Source organism: Protopterus annectens, chromosome 8.part1 (assembly GCF_019279795.1).
Source record: "Protopterus annectens isolate FY-2018-M chromosome 8.part1, PAN1.0, whole genome shotgun sequence".
NCBI classification, from domain to species: Eukaryota; Metazoa; Chordata; order Ceratodontiformes; family Protopteridae; genus Protopterus; species Protopterus annectens.
The window spans coordinates 270,505,707-270,525,739 of NC_056742.1; the positions used below are offsets into that span (position 1 = coordinate 270,505,707).

Consider the following 20,033-nt stretch of genomic DNA (forward strand, 5'->3'; position numbering starts at 1 on the left):
CTTTGCCTAAATGCACTCTCAGTCTTGATACAGAAACAGATATGCGTGAGCACACATACACATTCATGCCCACGCCAGTACATGCATGTACTTCAGCATGCATGCACACTGAATTTCTTTCTTATCAATACTTTAACCTAAGAGTGGAAAGGAAATTAATCTTGACATTATCAACCTGCTCATTGCTTAATACTGTATAGTGCAATATAGGTTTATCACATATACATGCCATCTAACTGGGATTGGCATCATTGTCTTTAAACCAATGCATTGTTGAACATTTGTACAAATCTTTCAGCCAGTCTTTAATGGCTAGACGATAAGGTGCAGCTGTAAAACATCAATGTTATTTTGCTTCACAAACACTCTGAATTCTTCCGATATGATCTGGGCAGCATTATCATTATCAATTTGTTCAGGAAGCTTTTTCTTGTAAACATTATCCATTGCATTGATTTTACTTTTTCAGTCAATTTTTGACAGTACAGATGACTTTCCTGATAGGACCAATAATATCAGAATAAAAATGCTACTGTGATGTCATTGATCTTTTCCAAGAATGTAGGGATTTGGGTGAGGGTTCATTTCGGACCACTTGATGTCCACAGCAGTTTAGGCTACATTGTCCATCTCCTTTTTGGTGCTGTACCACGGTAAGAAACATTGGGCAGTAAGCTTTATTTTTACTGTACATACCTGTTCCTTATGTATAGTCCAGCACTATGGAATGTAACTTGGCTGGAATTACCACCCTGCAGCCATAAAGTTCTTTGAAATATGGACAGCTGTTCTTTCAAAGTAACAACGGTAATGTATAACAAGTTATCACTTTTAGGCTATCCTTTTATGACTAATTCCTACACCTGTGACAGTAGTGAAGCATTCCTGGCTTCTTTCTATGTAGCAACATTTATTATAAGTAATACAACAACAGTTTTGTAGCACAGGTCCACTGGATCCTTAGTTCCTTAGGATTTGCATACAGCAGTTAGAACAATTTACCGTTATTTCAATGTTGCTTTATTTATTTGTAGTCAGTATGAGATGTGTCCCCTGGAGACAAATAACAGTGTTATAACCTATCTGCAGCCCTCACAGATACTCTTATTCTTCTAAACAATATGGCTAACAGCAGCTGCTGATCCATAATTATTCCAGCTCAGTATTGGTTGAATTTACTTACTCCGCAGCCCAGGCAAAGGGCTTCTCCATCTTTCTTAGTGTAGTTGTGTTTCTCTTTGGTCAGTGGCATTGAAGCAAATGCAGTATATCACATTGATGTTTATGTTACAGAAAAATGTTGAATTCCAAAAGCTGAAGAATACCACAGCAAATTAATAGGAAAAAGCTTAGCAAAGTTGGTAGGTACTTCTGATATGAACATTTTCATATTTCTGAAAACATGTTCACAGTTCTTCTCCCATTTCCATTCAGACCAATTTTGGAACATTAATTCATGTTTCTGATTACCAACTTACTCCACGTCAGGATCTTAGAGAACCTGTAATCTTCCCATCACTGATTGGGCGCAACACAGAGAAACTAATCCTGGATGGTATACCAGTCTTTTGCAGAAAACACAATTTAACCTTTTTGTGCAAAGTATGCATACCTGTGAGTAGTCTGAAGGATCTCCTTCACCTTTAGGATGTCCTTGATTTATATATACACATATATATATATATATATATATATATATATATATATATATATACATACACATATATATATATATATATATATATATATATATAAACTGCAGCAACTGGCAGACGCCCTCACAGACACAGCAAGATATACAGACTCGCCACAAAATATCCCTTAGCTGAGAACTGAAGTGGAAAAATAAGTGCTATAGGACAGCAACACTAGTCAGTCTGCCACTGTGTTCCTCCTCCCATTTTATAATAATGCATTTTAATTTATCCGATGAATGAATTAACTGGGTAAATGAATTGGCCTTTCTCAGTCCCTTTTGGCAATAATCCATGTCTGACGGGCAAAAATAAATGAAAAATTTTAAGAGCATTTTAGCATAAACAATCAATTAGCATGTTTTTAGAAGAACCCCATTGTACATAGAGAAGAACCATATAGACTGCACATTAACACAATGGCTAGAATTCAGGTTGGAACCCTTGATTGTGCTCATTTTAACTGATGTCGTGTAAAACAGCTGAGAGGTTTGTTATACATGTATTGTAGTAACTTATTAATCCTAAACATCAGATGATTTTAAATCTAGCATATTATAATCTCCTATAGTCTGAATTATTAGTAGTGCTTGAAAAAGAAGTTATGTACCTACCATAACGTTCCATGTTGTCTTCTTCTCGCCTTCTTTCTTGCTGGTTGGATTCGGAGCCAATCCTTGGCTCCGACTCAGCCATCTTCAAAAGCTCAAGAGCTGCATTCTGGCTCGTGGCCACCCCATATCCCATGATGCTTGGCGCTAGATACCCAGATCTCATTTGGTAAGACTAACTGCAGACATAATAAGGAAAGGATCCTGTCCTGGAATATATAAAACCTCCAGAGAGGCTACTAGACATAAAGGAATAGCCAGATAAGACTCAGCCAGCAAACAAAAAACCATAAGGAACTTTTCTCGGTCTGCAAGGATAGGGGGATGGAGGGTGGGACGCAAGAAAGAAGGCGAGAAGAAGACAACTAACATGGAACGTTATGGTAGGTACATAACTTCTTTATGTTAAGTTGTCTATCTCGCCTTCATTCTTGCTGGTTGGGACAGCGTCCCTAGCACCTAAAATCCTGGGTGGCTCAACGGAACAAACTCTTCAGAACAGTGGAACCAAAATCAGCTCTGTTCCTGGGAACCAAATCCAACTTATAATACAAAATGAAAGTATGTGGGTTGGCCCACGTAGCCGCAGCACAAATAGATTCCATGGGCAACCTAGCCTGAAAAGCCACAGAAGTGGCTAAATCTCTGGTGGTGTGACCTTTTGGTTTAACAGGTAATTCTTTATTCCTCAGTTGATAGACAAATGTGATGATAGACGTCAACCACCTGGAGAAGGTTACTTTTAAGACTGGAAGACCTTGTTTATCCTCAGCATAAGAAAGGAAATGTTGGTCCGATTTCCTGATATCATTCGTTCTATGCAAATAAAAGTGTAGTTGCCTGTGAACATCTAACTGATGCAATTTGTATTCCGCCCTGTTGGAGTGGTTGGGAAAAAACACAGGAAGGTGTATGGACTGGACTGATTCAAGTTATTTACTGAAGAGATCTTAGGAAGGAAGGAAGGATTGGTCCTGAGAGCAATCCTATCATTGTGGAACACTTGGTACGGAGGACGGGAACAAAGAGCCTGCAGTTCCGAAACTCTTCTGGCTGAAGTAATAGCTACCAGAAAGAGAGTTTTTCATGATAAAAACTTCAGGGAACAAGAAGCTGCAGGTTCGAAGGGATGCAATATTAGAGAAGTTGAAATCAAATTTAGATCCCACGGAGGTGGAGGATCTCTCACTGGAGGCCTGAGCAGAGTGGTCCCTTTGAGAAAGGCTCTACACAGCTTATGCGACATGATATTATTTCCTGACAGGCCAATGTGAAAATTTGAAATTGCAGCTAACTGAACTCTAATTGTAGCGGAAGTGGACCCAGAATGGAAGAGTTCAGCAAGAAAATCCAAAATGTGGTGTATAGGGGCTGAAAAGGCCCTTAGTCTCTGCCCAAGAAGAAAAACATTTCCACTTACTAGTGTTAGTTTTTCTAGTGGTAGACTTGTGCGATGACAAAATAATTTCCCGCACAGACGGGGAGATATCTGGAAGCCTGGCTAAGGTTGGAAGTGGAGCAACCAAGCAGTGAGCTGGAGAGATTGCAGGGATTGGTGCAGCCCACCCGACTGGTGGATCAGAAGGTTCGGAACTGGGTCCAGAGTCCAAGGCTGCTCGAGAAGATGATGATGCAGGAATGGGAACCATATTTGTCGAGGCCAGTAAGGAGCAATGAGGATCGTTTTGCAGCCCAAAATGGTAGCTTTCTGTATCAGTTTTGTAATAAGGGGAAACGGAGGGAATGCATAAAGAAGTCCCTGAGGCCAATCGTGGACTAGAGCGTCTCTGGGGGAATGTCCAGGAAGTGGAAGGAGAGAGAAGAATTTGTTGCATTTGCTGTTGAAGGGGGTAGCAAAAAGGTCGCAGCAACGCTGGCCCCATTTGCAGAATATTTGGTCCGCAACTACTTGATTCAGAGACCACTCGTGAGGCATGAGAATTGCTCTGCTCAGCCTGTCTGCTATGACGTTGGACTTCCCAGGGATGTACGTTGCGATCAGAAACCGTTGGGAAGAGATCGCCCACTGACAGAGTCTGAGTGCTTCTAGACATAGGGGGTAGGACTTGTTTCCGCCCTGCTTGTTGACATACCACACTACTGACATAACGTCCGTTTGAATTGCAATGGTCTCAGTAGGAAGAGAGTCCTGGAGAGCTTGCAACGGTAGAAGCACAGCCCTCATCTCCAAGATGTTTACATGCAGGTGGTACTCGTGAGGTTGCCAGGTGCCTTGGACTGTCCTGCCCAGATAATGCCCACTCCACCACCCGATCAGGGAAGCATCCATGGTAATCGTAGCAACTGGAGGGGGAAGTACAAATAGTCTGCCTAGGTTTACTGATGTGGAGACCATCCACCATGCAAGGTGCTTTTTGCATGCTTCTGTGATCATAATCATGTCAGACATGGGAAGCTGCTGGAAGGACCACTGGGTGAAAAGCAGCCACTGGAGGATCCTCATGTGAAAATGAGCTAGAGGAACAAGTATGATAGCTGCTGCCATGAGACCTAGAGTTTGGGGGACGAACCTGGCTTGAATTATCTTGCATGCTAATAAAACCTGTACATGTTGACGAATCACTAATACCCTGTCTGGTGGAAGGCTCGCTGACATGTCTTTTGTATTTAAATTTGTGCCTATAAAGGTGATAGACTGACAGGGTGACAATGCAGACTTTTTGAAATTTATTGAGATACCTAGTCTGGAGCAAGTCTCGATAGTGAGGTCTCTGGCTTGCAGAAGGTGATGCCTGGTGGTAGCAGTAAGGAGCCAGTCATCTAGATATGGAAAACACCTGAAATCCTTGCCGTCTCAGGTGAGCGGTAACTACTGCCATACATTTGGTGAACACCCGGAGGGGCTGTGGTGAGACCAAAGGGCAGAGCTCTGAACTGGTAATGGCTGGCTCCCAGCCAGAAGCGGAGGAATCTTCTGGAGCATCTGTCCATTTTGATGTGGTAGTATGCATCCTGAAGATCTATAGAGCACATCCAATTGTCCTGACCCAGAAAGGGCATAATGGACTGTAGTGTGACCATCCGAAACTTGGTTCTTTGTACAGACCTGTTCAGTCTTCTGAGATCCAGAATGGGTCTCCAGTCCCCTGTCTTTTTTGGTGCCAAAAAGAACCTTGAGTAAATTCTGGATCCTTGCTGGTCTGCTGGGACTTGCTGGATGGCCCTTTTTCTTAGCAGTTCTGAAATTTCTTGTACTGCTTGATCCCTTAGATTGGATGGAACATCTGAAAGGGACTTGTTTGACTTTACAGAAGTGCGAACAAAGGGTATTCTGTATCCTCTGGCTATAACTGACCGTAGCCATTTGTCTTGTGTTATGTCTTGCCAGGCTCTTGGGTACAGTGATAATCTTCCCCTGACTGCCTCCAGAGGTAGGCAGTCGGGCAACCCTTCAGGGATGGTGGGAGGGCTTCTCAGAAAAGAATTCTCTGCTGCCCTGGTTTTGCGGACCCCCTCTGCCACGAGGGCGGCGCCTATTACTGTTCCCTCCTCTGCCCCTGGATGGGAACTCACCACGTGTGTCTGGCAAGGCTCCCTGAGATTTCCGGAACCACATCTTTCCGCTCTTCTGACCCTTGGGATATGGTCTGGAAGGAGTGGAAAAACGGACTCCCACGGCAGAGAGAGTCTTGCCTTCCTGTTCACACCTGGTAAAGGTGTCCTTCACCTGTGATCCAAAAAGAGAGGAACCATCAAAGGGGGTGTTGGTGAAAGATGCTCTGAAAGGTTCCGCAAAGTTACATAGCTGCATCCAAACGTGTCTCCTTAGAGCAACACCTGTGCCTGCGGCTCTACTCACACCATCGGCTGCATAAGAAATGAGCCTCATGAAGGAGTTCACCACTGAATTAAGCGTCGCCAGCTGGGAGGCTGCCTTAGGCCGGGCCCCCTCAGCTGATGGATCTTGGAGGGTATCTCAAAGCTCTTTAAGGAGATCCCTTTGAAGGCGGGTAAAGTGGCACAAGTAATTCAGAGACCTCATAGAAAAAGTCGCTGAAGAGAACATCCGCTTCCCGTATCTTTCCATCACCATGGACTCCTTGTTAGGGGGATGGACAGATGAAGAAGTTTCAGCCAACTCCTTCTTCGTGGCTGCCGCTACCACCATGGGATCAACAGGATCCCCTTTGGTCAAAAACTGTTTATCCTGTGATGCCATTATGAATTTAGCGGGTCTTCTGGGGGTGGGTTCCACTGTGTCTGGAGCTGACCATGCCTTCCGAGCCACCACAGACATCAGTGGGTCGAAAGGCGGAGACACCCAGGAGGTGGAAGGTCGGGATCCAAACGCATCCAGGAATACCGACTCATCCTCGGACGGGCTTAGGGTAGTCCAGTTCCCCCTCTGCCTAAGCATCTCAAGGATGTCTGAGAAGGAGACATCTTCAGGGGGGATCTCGGGGACCCTTCCGAATCCTCCAAGTTGGTATCTGATGTGACAGACTCAGGGGAGTCAACATACTTCCTCTTGCATTTCCTCTTATGAGGTGGCTCCTCTGAATGATCAGGGGAGGCCTCAGAAGAGGAAGATACACCCAAGGGGATGCCCTGGAGTGTTGGTTCCCCATGCTTGGGGTCTGGAGGAGGGACAGAGGCAGACGCAGGCACCATAGTGGGAGGAGCTGGTGGGGATGATCGTGGGGCTGACTCAGGAACCAGCACGCTCCTCATGACCTCGAAGGCTCCGGTTCCGAAGAGACCGGAATCCCTCTCTGCACTGAGGGGGACGGCTCTGAAGCCGATGTAGGAGCCGAGCACACCTGCGCCGAAGCTCTGAAAGGGAGAACCGGGTTGGACAAGGGTCCGATGCCACTCGCCCCCTCGGAGCCGACGAGGAAGTGTCGGTGCCCAGACCCTTCTAAGGACGGTACCAAAATGTGATCAGAGCCGATGACGGAACCGAAGCAGAAGGTATCGGTGCCGACGGTTCAACGACCCGAACCCCAACGAACTCCGGCTCTGAGCTCAAGGAAGGAGTCAGAGGAGGAATAACTGCAGATATGGACGGAGCCGACACCTAATGAGGGGGCTGGACAACATTTTTGCTAGGGCCTGTGATTTTAACAGCCTACTGACCACTCTCTCCACATCATGATCAGATAGTCTTGAGGACCGTGAAGAGTGGGACCGATGACTGTGCTCCGATTGGAGCAGAGGAGACCTTGGAGCCGAGCATATCGACTCCAAGGAGGGAGACCTAGATCTCTTTCAACTCCCCGTCGGCTCCGAAGGGAGAGTTGGAACCGACTGGGAGACAGGTAAATCGGTTCTGGCTGGAACCGAGGCTGAAGAAACAGCTTCACCCATCGACGGCTCCGAACTGGGAGCCGAAGATTTTGGTGGCTTAGAGGCCTTCACGGGCTGAGTCTTTGCCAGTGAATCCTGTTTAAGTAATCCACGTAGGATTAACTTATTCTTACGCTCCTGTAGGACTCTTGGGCTGAAGGCATGGCAAACCGAACAAGAGTCCTGCAGGTGCACGGCGCCGAGACAATCGACACAAGAAGTGTAACCATCTGTCAGAGACATCTTCTGACAGCATGAGTCACACTTCTTGAATCCTGACACCTTAGTATCCTTGGACATCCCTGAAAGGGAAAAAGAAAACCAAGGACAACACACAAAGAAAAATAGGATGTAAGTACCACCACACACAATAAGTTAGGACACCCAAAACACAGCCAAGAAAACTGACAATATTTATATAAGCTACACAAAGCTAAGTAAGAGCTAAAAGTTTTTTTTTTTTTTTTTTTTTTTTTAAATAGAAAAAGTGAAAAGGGTTAGCCTCTAATTTAAACGGCTACCTAAGAAAGTAAAGGGGGGAGGGGAAAACTCTCTAACTAAAACGAGTTTTCTGAAGGGATAGGGGAAGGTTTAAGAAAGAATACAAGTGTGTATATATATCTATATATATATATATATAAAGATTAACTAGTACAAACAATCTATACTATATATATATATATATATATATATATATATATATATATATATATATATATATAAAGATTAACGAGTATAAACAAACTACACTAACAAGCTATAAATGTTTACCAAAAATGATTAAATAATGAAAATATACGACCTGAGCCAGTAGACAACCTTGTAGCAGAAGCGGCAAACGAGATCTGGGTATCTAGCTCCAGGCATTATGGGATATGGGGTGGCCTTGAGCCAGTATGCAGCTCTTGAGCTTTTGAAGATGGCCGAGTCGGAGCCGAGGATCGGCTCCGAACCTAACCAGCAAGAATGAAAGCGAGATAGGCAACTTAACATCAAGTTTTACAATTTTAGAAACTTTCTGGAAAAAAAAAGTAGAAGCATTCACAAAATGCAGGGGTTTAAAATAAGTTTTTGCATTCTTTCTGTAAGTTAAAAAAGGTGGTTTGTGTGATAAGCATGTAAAAATAAATAAAATGAAATTTGAAAGAAATGAAAATAAATATGGGCCCAGCTGTGACATTCTCAGGACTAGTCGCATTTTACAACTTGCATAGTCCATCATATGAAATTTTGTCTCTAAAACCATGCATATTTATTTATCTCTTTTAAACCTCAAACTCTTAGATTTTCTAGGAATCTTCATAAGTTGGCCAGGTGTTCATCATTATTCAATGGTGTCAGGATTAAATCTAGGGAGGGTTCATATCTTAGCTGTCTTGCATACTTCACTAGACTGCTCTGATTCGAAATATCCCTCGTTACTAAGAATGCCATTGTCTTCTCTAAGCAGCTAGGTTTAGGGCATTTCATGCAAATGTGATACTCTATGGGAGGGACGCATACGAATGTGATGCTCTGTGGAAGGTGATATTTATTTATTGCTATTTGTATCCAGGTAAATGAGCTGATCTATTGAACTTTTCCAGCTATAATAAAACAGTTAAAAAGAGCACTTTGGAAAGAAACACCACGCTGCTGAGTGTAATTCTTTTATTCCACAATAAAAAAACATACAGACAGACAATAGACTACTGCCAATCATTAGCAGACCGGAGTTCCGCTGTGGTGACCCCTTACCGGGAAAAAGCCGGAAGATAAACACCAACAACAGACAGACAATAGACCACATGAATGCTCACACCTTTAAAATTGCATTTTCGTCACTATAAGGACTTCATCAGATGAATGCATACCTTTTAGTTGTGCCTAAAAATATATCCAGTCACCCATGACCAATCACAAAGCAGCCCTCATTAAAATACATACATGATTAAAACTGTTTACCGAAACATACAAATGTAAAAGATGAATAAATAAATATTACCACATCACAAAACCTGTGACAAAATTCATATTCTTATAAAACTGTGCAAATGGTTTGAATAAAAAACTACAAAAACATGCATTTTCTTCCACCTTATTCTTTCTTCCATATCAGTTCCATTATATGACAAAATCAAATAACGCTAAAAAGGAGTGCTTGGATACAGTCTGAAAAGACCGTAACCCATCTCAATGAACCAGGAACAACCCCAGAAATAATCAAGAATACTTTCGAAATATTCCTATAAACATGACACATTGACAGGATAAGAGAATAATATCTATTTTCTGAAGTAAAAAAAAAGTCTAGATCTCCAATCATTGTCTTTATTTATTAAATCTAATGCGTCAACTTTTCTCCAAAAGTCAACGGTTTTAGGAGAGATTAAGAGGAACAGAGCTAAAAACGGAGTAAAAAATCATTGACGTTTGGGATTGTGTTCCAAAAAATCAGGGACAGTGCAGAGATATGCATCACCAATAAAGCACGTCTAATCATAGCACGCAACCAATCAGGGACAAATCTCAACTGAATCATGGACAAATAAAGAAATCAGATCAGAGACACCTTTAAATGTATTACGTGCAATTCAAAACCTTTCCTTCATTAATCGCCAGTTTTAAGAGGAACAGACCTTAAACTTGAGTCAAAAATCTGGGACATTTAAGAAATATACGTCCAACAGATAACTCTCAGGCAGACTGTGAGTCTGTGAATAACCTAGCACTGGAATTTTAACACTGTAAGTAGACAGCGGTAACCGCCCCCACCCCCAAAGTAAGTACTTGGCAAACTTCCGAACAACGAAAGGTTGTGTGATGTGTTACGGTGCTTAAATTATTAATATGTTTGTATTTTACTACTGTACACTTCTTACATTTAGTTATTTCACCGTTGCGAAAGGAATTTTAAGTGGTGAACCACTTACGTGTATTCACTGACTTTATTTCAGCTTCTGTTTTATAACCTCTCACCTGTGATAACGGCTCACTGTCCCAAGTGTCCCTTTGCTCTTGATCTATAATTTCCTCTTCAGTTTCATCAAGAGCTAGAGGATCGATATTGCTATTACGCGCCTGCTGAAGTGTCATTGTATGCTTACTCTTTTTTTGTTTTTGTTTCTTCGTCAAAACTACATAGCCAGTTCCTGGTTTTAGCACTTGCCGCAGGCGGCATTGATCACCATGGTAACTGCCGTCAAACTTACATAACTGAGCGACTTTCCTGTGTAATTTGGAGTACAGATCCCCAGGCCGACCGAATTCCCAAATTTATACATTTCGAGTTTACAAAGAAAACTTGGTTCTAGTATTTCCCGAAATTTTTAAATACAAAAACTAAATATGAAATAAAATACCAAATTATATGTTTGACAAAAGCATTACACTCAAATTGAACGGCGGTAACGAGCTGCGTTTTTTTAATTGGGAGGAGAGGCGGGGAATGTAACTCCTAACCTCAACAATATCATGAAAGAGCCCCCATATCCATTAGTTCCCTCAAAGGTACCAGATTATTAAGACTGGCAAAAGCGAGTTAAATACAGGGATTACTTGATCAATGTTATGGAGTGGGGGTGCGTCCTGCTAGCTGAGAGATTTGCCACCCCCCTTCCCACACACACAAAGTTACTGAGCTCAAATCTGTTTATCTAGACGGAGGGAAATAGTCTTACATTTTAAACTTTGGTATTTTATTTTCATTTTTGTTAGGCATGCACATAAATTCTTTTCTTCATTGTTATTACTGCTATTGTTACATAGCATAACTGGCTAATTATGTTATACATTTTTTTTAAATGTTAAATAAAAATATTTTGATAAAATGGAATTCGATTGTTTTGTTTCTCTTTCTTGTTAGTGTTAACTCTTTTTATTTAGATTTACACTGAATTACTGGCTAGAAATGATACTGTCTAGACAGGCTAGGAGGTGTGTCTGTGTAAAGGCGGTTTTGATACAGCTTGCTCGACGTGGCCCATCGGTAATCCGGTTGGCGCGCTGCACAGCTCAGCGCAAACTGCTTATGCTAGGTAACGCGTTATTTGGCTATGAGCACGCATATTATGCTGTGTGAAGTGTTGCTCAGCTACGGGCACCCATTTTAAGCGTGTTAAAGCGCTGCTCAACTCCGGGCACTCATATTACACCTGTGAAACCGCTGCTCACCTGCTAGCAGTCATACTCAAGCTTATGAGAGCGCTACTCGGCTATGGGCACTTATGACAACATGGCCCATTTCATTACATTTTACTTAAATTATAGTTTTTATATATATATATATATATATATATATATATATATATACATGTCAGGGGATTGTTTCATGCTTATTTAACTAAATATAGAAAATGATGTTGTGGGGGCTCGAACCGTGACTACCTCCTCTTTGGCCAACGTCTCTACCGCTACGCTATTGCTACTTGGCTTAATTTGCATATTTAGATCTTATATGCTTTTCAATGACTGCTAACTGTGGCTGAGCGGAGGGCATACCCGCGCAACCGAGCGCAACTACGGGCAAACATTTTTGAAATTATAAAAAAAAAATTAAACTGTTATTTTTACGTTTTACATTACAGTTGGGTTTATAGTCTGTGGGGGCATGTGTGGTGTTGTATTTCTTGACATTTCCGCAGACTCGCTCGTGGGAGGTTACTTTCAGGACTCTGACTCTTCTGGGGGCGTGTCCCTTTGCAGAACTCGCCATTTGGACACGCCCCCTACTTTCCTACATGGACCGTGTTAGCCTAGGGTGTGATTCAGCATGCCTTCATGCATATGCATGGCATGCTGACGTCATACCGTTTAACTGCAGCCTCCGTGTAAGACATGTTAACTCTTACACGAAGGTTTCGTGAATCCTGCCCATCATTTTGTTTAAGAGAATTTTTCTTAAGTTTCCAGACTTGCCTGAAAAACATCCATTTTTAGAGACAGCTCTTGAAGGGTGGATGTTACTGATGGTAAATCTTTCCTTAAGGATGAGTCAGTGTGAGAATGCTTAGAGTTCATTTTCAGTTGAGGTGATAGTCTTCAGTAATTGACAGAAATTTTTGTATATATTTTCAGCAAAGTTGAGACACAAAGTCTATACTATCATTAATATGTCTGATGAAAAATTACTGCATAAAAGTATTTCCTGTAATTAAGAATAATTCTGTAGAGCTCTAAATTCCAGCTCGTTTCAGTTGGCCATCTTGGTTCCACCCCTTCAGTCCATTCTCTAGAATGAGCTAATATTTCTCAACAGCTGGCTTATCTCCCTGGTGCATAAAAGTATTCCCTGTAATTAAGAATAATTCTGTAAAGCTCTAAATTCCTGCTGCTTTTAATTGGCCATCTTGGCTTCACCCCCGCCTTCAGTCCATACTCTAGAATGATCTAGTAGTTCTCAACAGCTGGCTTATCTCCGAAAAACACCTGCCGAACCCCCAACAAATTGAGTCCATAAATTCTGGGTTCCACCAGAAACAGTTTACAATTCTTTTCACTCACAGAACCAGAGACCTTTCCAGTCATTTTTTTTTTTTGCTGATTATTCATTTTTTAAAATACCTTATCTGAATTATCACAAAGAAAACTCCAGTCATAACAGTACGTGTATGTTAGTTCAAACCCAAATTTTCAGGCTCACATTTTAAAAACAGATCAAATATCATCTATCTGCTCCTTTGGGCCCAGGCATTATTACACCTTCTATCACTTCTTTTCAGATCAGCTTTAGGAAAAGGCATCCTAATCCTATTCACCCATCTTAAATATGGAATACTATTAATCACTGTATCGTTCTAATAAAATACCACCAAGCTTCGATCTATCTCTATCAAAATATGCTGCTTTATAGCTAAATCCCAGGCAGAAACACCACTGTAGTTCACTCCTAAAAGCTAACTACCCAGAAAACAAAGTCACCCTTTTATTCAGTTCACCACTATTTGAACTACTGTAGCAAGAAACTCTCACTATCTATCTATATATATATGTATATGTATATATATATATATATATATATATATATATATGTATATGTGTATATATATATGTATATATATATATATATATATATATATATATACACACATACACACACACACAAATATATATTATAGTACTGTTTTATCTGTCAACAATATACATGTATGTAGCTTACGTATTTTAACTACGAAAATTCTCTATTGCGATTTTTTGTGAAATGTATCTGTATTGCTATTTTTATTGCATTGTATGTCTTTGGAGCTTTTCTCCCCGGGCCTCCGCTGCAAAAAGGCAATAGCTCAGTCGGACATTCTGAATGAATAGAATTACTTCATACCCTCGAATATGTTGTTAAAGCGTTTGTTCCAGTACATTAAAAAAACGCTCTTTTTCGCTCTAGTACTGTTTCCAGATGTTTTTGGTGGCACTCGTGTGTGTGTGTGTGTGTGTGTGTGTGTGTGTGTGTGTGTGTGTGTGTGTATGTGTATATATATATATATATATATATATATATATATATATATATGTGTGTGTTTACTATCATAAATCAGAACAAGACGTGTCTGCATTTTCGAATTTATACATCGGAAGTGAACATTTCCGAATTGTCCTAATGTCGAAAACAGCTGTGTATTGCCGAAAATGTCGCTCGCGACATTTTCGGCAATACACAGCACTCCCACCCGTCCCGTAACCACCAACCTAACTAGCCTAAACACACATACCTACTTCCAGTACCTCACATTCCACTCTCACCTGAAAAAAAAATAGAAGGGCACTCTGTTCCCACAAAAAAATTACGCCCCATACATAGCTGCCCATTTTGCAGACATGTCTGCTGGACATGTCAACTGATAATTAAAATTGGCTGTACAACATATTTTGTTGTCCTCACCCCTCTCTCAGGGGTTGAAGGTTTCAAATTTCACACCAAATTACACACATATGCACAGCTGTTTCTGATAAAGAAATGGGCAGCTATGGACCTTCCCTACATCCTTCCTGCAAATCCCGAGCTTGTTTTCCTATTGTCCTACTCTCTTTGTGCCCCCCTTTTCACCACTTTCCTATCTCCCCATTTTCTTTTCTTTAAAAGAAATTAGCGCGGGTGTTAGCGAGAGTAAGCACTTTTAAGCAGTAGTCAGCAGGTGCGCGCTTAGCTAAGCTTGTGTGCGCAAAGCTAAGCGGCACTGCGCATGCGTGAGCTCCACGCAAACCCGCTTACAACTGCTTAAAAATGCCTTCGTCACTCTGAATGACAAGGCCTGTAGTCTGCTCAGCAGAAAAATAAAATTCCCCTGTCAGTCTTGAACCCAGGACCTTGGAAACACAAGTCTACATGACTTACCCCTAAGCCATGACTGATACACTAGAACTTTGTGCCGAAAGCAGTATATCATGTAATAGAAGGACTGAATGTAAAGGGAATATAGGAAGGATATTACACAAAGCTTGTTTCTTGTATCTTTACTGGCAATTCTTGTGGAATTGCATTACTTTAGTGTGATAAGAGAAACAGCCATGCTAGTAGGTAATAATGTTACAGTAGCACCTTGCAAACCCCACAGAGTATCAGAGCAGGATAAACACTGCCATATTTGAATAGGTAAGAGGCCAGACCTCCCAACTGTGACTGATTTACAGGGATGTCCCTGATTTGCAAAAAAAATGTTAACTTTGCCCCACTGACTCCCTGTGAAATGTACTAATAGTAGGCAGAAAGGTGGGGAATACCACGTAATGGTAACTGTCAATAAGTTAAAGTAGACACTACTTGCATGTCAGAAATGGTGTAGTAATACATATGCTCAAAATACCCCACAGTCACAACTGCAGAATATCTGAAATATATCACGGGTGTATCCCACTGATATGTACCCTTCCCTGAGACTGCTCAAATATATACCTGAGAGTATCTGAGGCCTGCAAGTGTCAGAAACACACAGGCATATCAGCCTGTCTGCTGTTACACACTCTGCAAATAGCTGTAGAACTGCTTCTACAAGCACACCCTCATGTAGGAGTACAACCCAGAAATATCAAAGGATGTAGCCATCTAATAAACTAAGGACAGTATAGCAGTTTACAAGCACTGCATGTGCCTGATATTCATAACTGTTAGTACAAAGTACAAGGCCCCACTACTGCTCAGCAGCAAAATACCCTTGTAAATGTCAAACCCCACACCTTGGCCTCACCAGACTGCATGCAGTGCCACCAAACCACATCAAACATATAAGAAATTGCTGCTGAAAGAAATATATCATGCATTACAAGGAGTGAATGTAAATGGAAAATAGGAAAGCCATAGCAACATATTCCAGTAAAGACAAATAGCAGGCCTTCAAGGAGTGAATGTAAAGGCTAAATATTGAAGCCATAGTAATTGCAAGAGCTACTGTTGTATACCAGTTAATCCACAAGTCCCACAGGAAAGTACATACTCCCATGTAAGCAGTATTAGCATTATTAGGTGTGAGTTAACATACACACTGAGAAGAATGAACTGGAAGAAGCAACAGTCAGGTTTCAGTACAACATGCATTTCAGTGGCTACAACACACCCTTAGATATGAGAGACATACCAACCTTTTGACTCACACACCAGTGTCCACAGCAAACCAGCATGGTCCCCACCTTGAAAAAACGAAAGGCCTACGCTTATCTAACCTAACATTTTATAGCATTGTCCTGAAATTACAGTGAGAACTGCAATTACCACACAGCAGGCTGCATGCAATTAGTAAATGCTGGCCAACAATTGGTGCAGAGGCCATCACATGCACATGTGCAGATACATACAAAAGAAGCCTGTACTCCCAGTCCACACATGCAATATCATTGCAGCAACTGGAGGGAGAGAGTGAGACAGACAGAGAGAGAGAGGGAGAGAGAGAGACACCAAAAAAAAAAAAAAAAAAAAACATCAAGACAGCAGCAAGCCAGCCAGTCAGCAGCCATCCGGCAGCAAGCCATCCAAAAAAGCTGTCAGAAACAAAGGTAATGTAAACTACATAATCTAATAATCTATATACTGTGAACCCTCCATATGTGTTAGCAGTCTGTATGTATATGAAGATGTGCATAGGGCAAGGGACATACTGCAACTGTTACTGAAGGCTGGACATACATATGTAGTTGAAGGTTGCTATGTGCACATATCAATGTAGGTTGTAGTACAACATACAATGTAGGTAGTGCAGCAATGGATGTTTAGAAGTACGTTAGTGTGTGTATGTGTATATATAAATATATGTGTATGTGTGCGTGTGTGTGTATATATATATATATATATATATATATATATATATATATATATATATAGAGATAGAGAGAGAGGTATGTATAAATAGACATATATACATAGAATATGTATATACATATATATGTAATAGACACATACATACATAGATATCTATAGATACATACACATATACAGACAGATATGAATGTCTATAGATATGTGCGTATATGCATCTCTCTCTCTCTCTATATATATATATATATATATATATATATATATATATATATATATATATATATATATACATATATATCTTTAGGCTGAGAGAGGCACATGTGGGCAGATGTATTGCAACAGGTGCCTGGTGACAAAGGCATGGACTGAACACCAGTGTGGATACTGGAGTACCATACCCCATTCCAAAACATTTTAACCACTAACTACCACATAGGTGGTTGCCTGCCTACTACTGGAGGTGTCAGAAGGGAACATGGGAAACAAGTGTACAATAGCCTCCCCTTTGATATTCACAGTGGCACACTAGTCTTGTAATCCCTGTACATGGTACGTGTCATCACAAATGGTGTGTCAGCTAGGGAAATTTAGGTCACTGTACCCCTCTACACCTCACAATGTCCTACACGGTGTGTACCTCCCATGACAACTACAGCAAGGGAAAAGGACACAAGACATACCTAACAAAGAGTGATAATGCTCTCAAACACATTCCCTATGCAGAGTGACTGACAAAACCACAGATAGAGTGCCTTTCATACTTCCTACACAGAGGTTACCACTGCTGGATATACAGAGTTATGTCACACCCATACCAGTTGTCCAACCGCCATGGTAACACCTCACAATCTGTCCAGCCTAAATGACCTATGGCCCTCATCCTTGTCACCGCAGTAAAGAGCACATGCTGGAGGTACAGGTTGCTATCCACAAGCCATACCCTGGACTAAACCACCCAGCATTAACAAGCAAGGCTCCTTATTAGTAGATGTCAGACATACCCGTGATGAATGTTATGCAGATAGATAATATGCCGTATGAGTTACCTCTGTGTAACTGTGTGACAGGAGCAAGTACAATCACATTACATGTGTCCCAAGGGGCAGGGTAGCATAACACTATGCTGCCGTAGGCCCAGGGCCAATAGCATAGTACCTACCTATGACACAATGCACACACATGCAGTCATTGCAATACCATCTATGTGAGGTGGAATGAGTGTGCCACTGACTGCATGCAAGGTCTGTAATGGTGTGATTGCTCAGCATGACTTTGTGTCTGTCATGGTAGTGTGTGTCCTCGGTGTGAGGCCAGAGAAAGTTGTGTCTGTTATTGGGATACAAACATACTACATTGCCATATGTTGTGTTGTGGTTCCCTGTAAATGACTGCAGTGTAGGTAGGGGTATGGTAGCAAAGACTAGGGTGGATTACCATTGAAATTGTAACTGTGCATTGCATGGGATGACAATATTCCCCATCCATTAGCTTGATACATACCCCCAGTGTGAGGTTGCGCATTGGACCTCAAACAGTGTGCCGAGTGCTGGTGTATACTAGTTTGTTGTATGGAGTGTGGCAGGCGCTGTCACACAGTTGTTGACTGAGCACTGATATGTGTTAATTTACATGTGTATCCCGATAGACAGACAGATGCTATATATGGCAGTTCAGTGATATCAGTACAGTAGAGTATTATGTGTGCCATATTACTTGCTCACATATTTTTCTTTTCCTTCCAGGGCGATGGTGCATCAGCGCAACCCCTGTTATTCAGCTGCAGAGGATGAGGAGATACACCAGAGCCTGGTGCGGAATTTTTCCACACTTTTTTTCCCGGACCAGCCAGAACCAGCAGGAGAGGGCTGCACTGTGGCAAAACCTTGTCCGTTGGGTAAATGACATAGGCAGGTACGCCATCACTGCAGTGATTTAATTAGAAATGTCCGTGAGCGTGCGTCTTGATATCCACAGACAACAGCTTGCCACAGGTGGTGGGGTACCTATCCACCCCCCCCCCACCAGACTGGAGGAGCTCCTCCTAAGTGTTGTGGCTCCAGCCCAGCAACAACAACATCCACAGACATGTGTCATGATGGAGGCTGGAGCCACCCAGCATGTGGACATGGACTGTGCAGGTAACATGCCATATCTGTAGTTGAGTGTTGTCTGCACTGGTAGTTTATGCATGTGTGAGATGTGTACTGTGTGTGTAGCTGTTATCCTGGAAATTCTTGTGCAAGATTGATATTCTGAATATCATCAGTACACCTGTGAAAGCCAACTATTGTACTACTGTACTGTATCATACTCACAGTATCAATGGCACAGTTGTGCCCACTGACAATAACTGTCTTATTTGTGCAGGTCCCTCTGGAGTAACAGCAAGGCAGCCAGTCCATGCTGGTGAGTGTGTAATAACAATACTAATGATAATAATAGTAATAATATCCTCAAACAGTATTGTGTATGTGTTGGATTAGAGGTGTGTGTGTGTTTGTATCTCATGTACTGAGGAGTGTGCATGTGTACACTTGTGCATGTGTGCGTGTGCCCGTGTGCATGTGCCCATGTGCATGTGCCCGTGTGCATCTGTGGTAACATTGTGTACACATTGTAAAATGTGTTTCCTGTCTTCCTCTCACAGGTTCTGATGTTGCTCTGTTGGCGTGCAGCAGGGAACCTGAAGCCACCGCTGGGGATAGTGATAATGATGATACATGTGTAATGGCACAGGGAGGTGTGACAGGGTCTGTTGTTGGTCAGCCAATTGACAGTACACAGCAGTCAATCCCATCAATGTGCACAGTTATCCTGCCGATAACATCCATTGTCACCAATGTCCTTAGCTGAGGGACAGCATACAGTGGGCATTGACCAGGGTAATGTGGTATCAGTGGCACATGCACCCCCTCACAGCAGCCATGGCCAGAGTCCTGACATGGTACCACACAGGCAGATGTCCAGGGGTTCTCGTGGTAGCATCCGTGGTCATAATGCCCCTGTCAGACGTGCCCACAGAGGTCTTTCAACCTCAGCTATGTTCCGGGCTGTAATACAGGCACGTATGGAACGGTACACCAGACAGGGTCTGAGGGAGCTTAGAGCACATCGCACTGCTATGAATGACACTATGTGTGATATAGCGGCTGCCATCCGTACTGTCGGTGAGGTCATTGACAGACGTTGGGGGACACATTA

At 42.1% G+C, this 20,033-nt stretch overlaps 1 protein-coding gene across 2 annotated transcripts in view; it reads right to left on the minus strand.

The window, feature by feature from the left end:
• WDR88 (WD repeat domain 88) overlaps positions 1-10,768 on the minus strand; it is a 772,406-nt gene extending 761,638 nt beyond the window's left edge. For both annotated transcript variants that reach the window (XM_044081867.1, XM_044081868.1), the window contains exon 1: positions 10,571-10,768. In XM_044081867.1, the coding sequence (XP_043937802.1) occupies positions 10,571-10,687 (117 nt within the window). In that variant the 5' untranslated portion in view covers positions 10,688-10,768. The remainder of the gene's footprint in view (positions 1-10,570) is intronic.
• Positions 10,769-20,033: the final 9,265 nt, after the last annotated feature.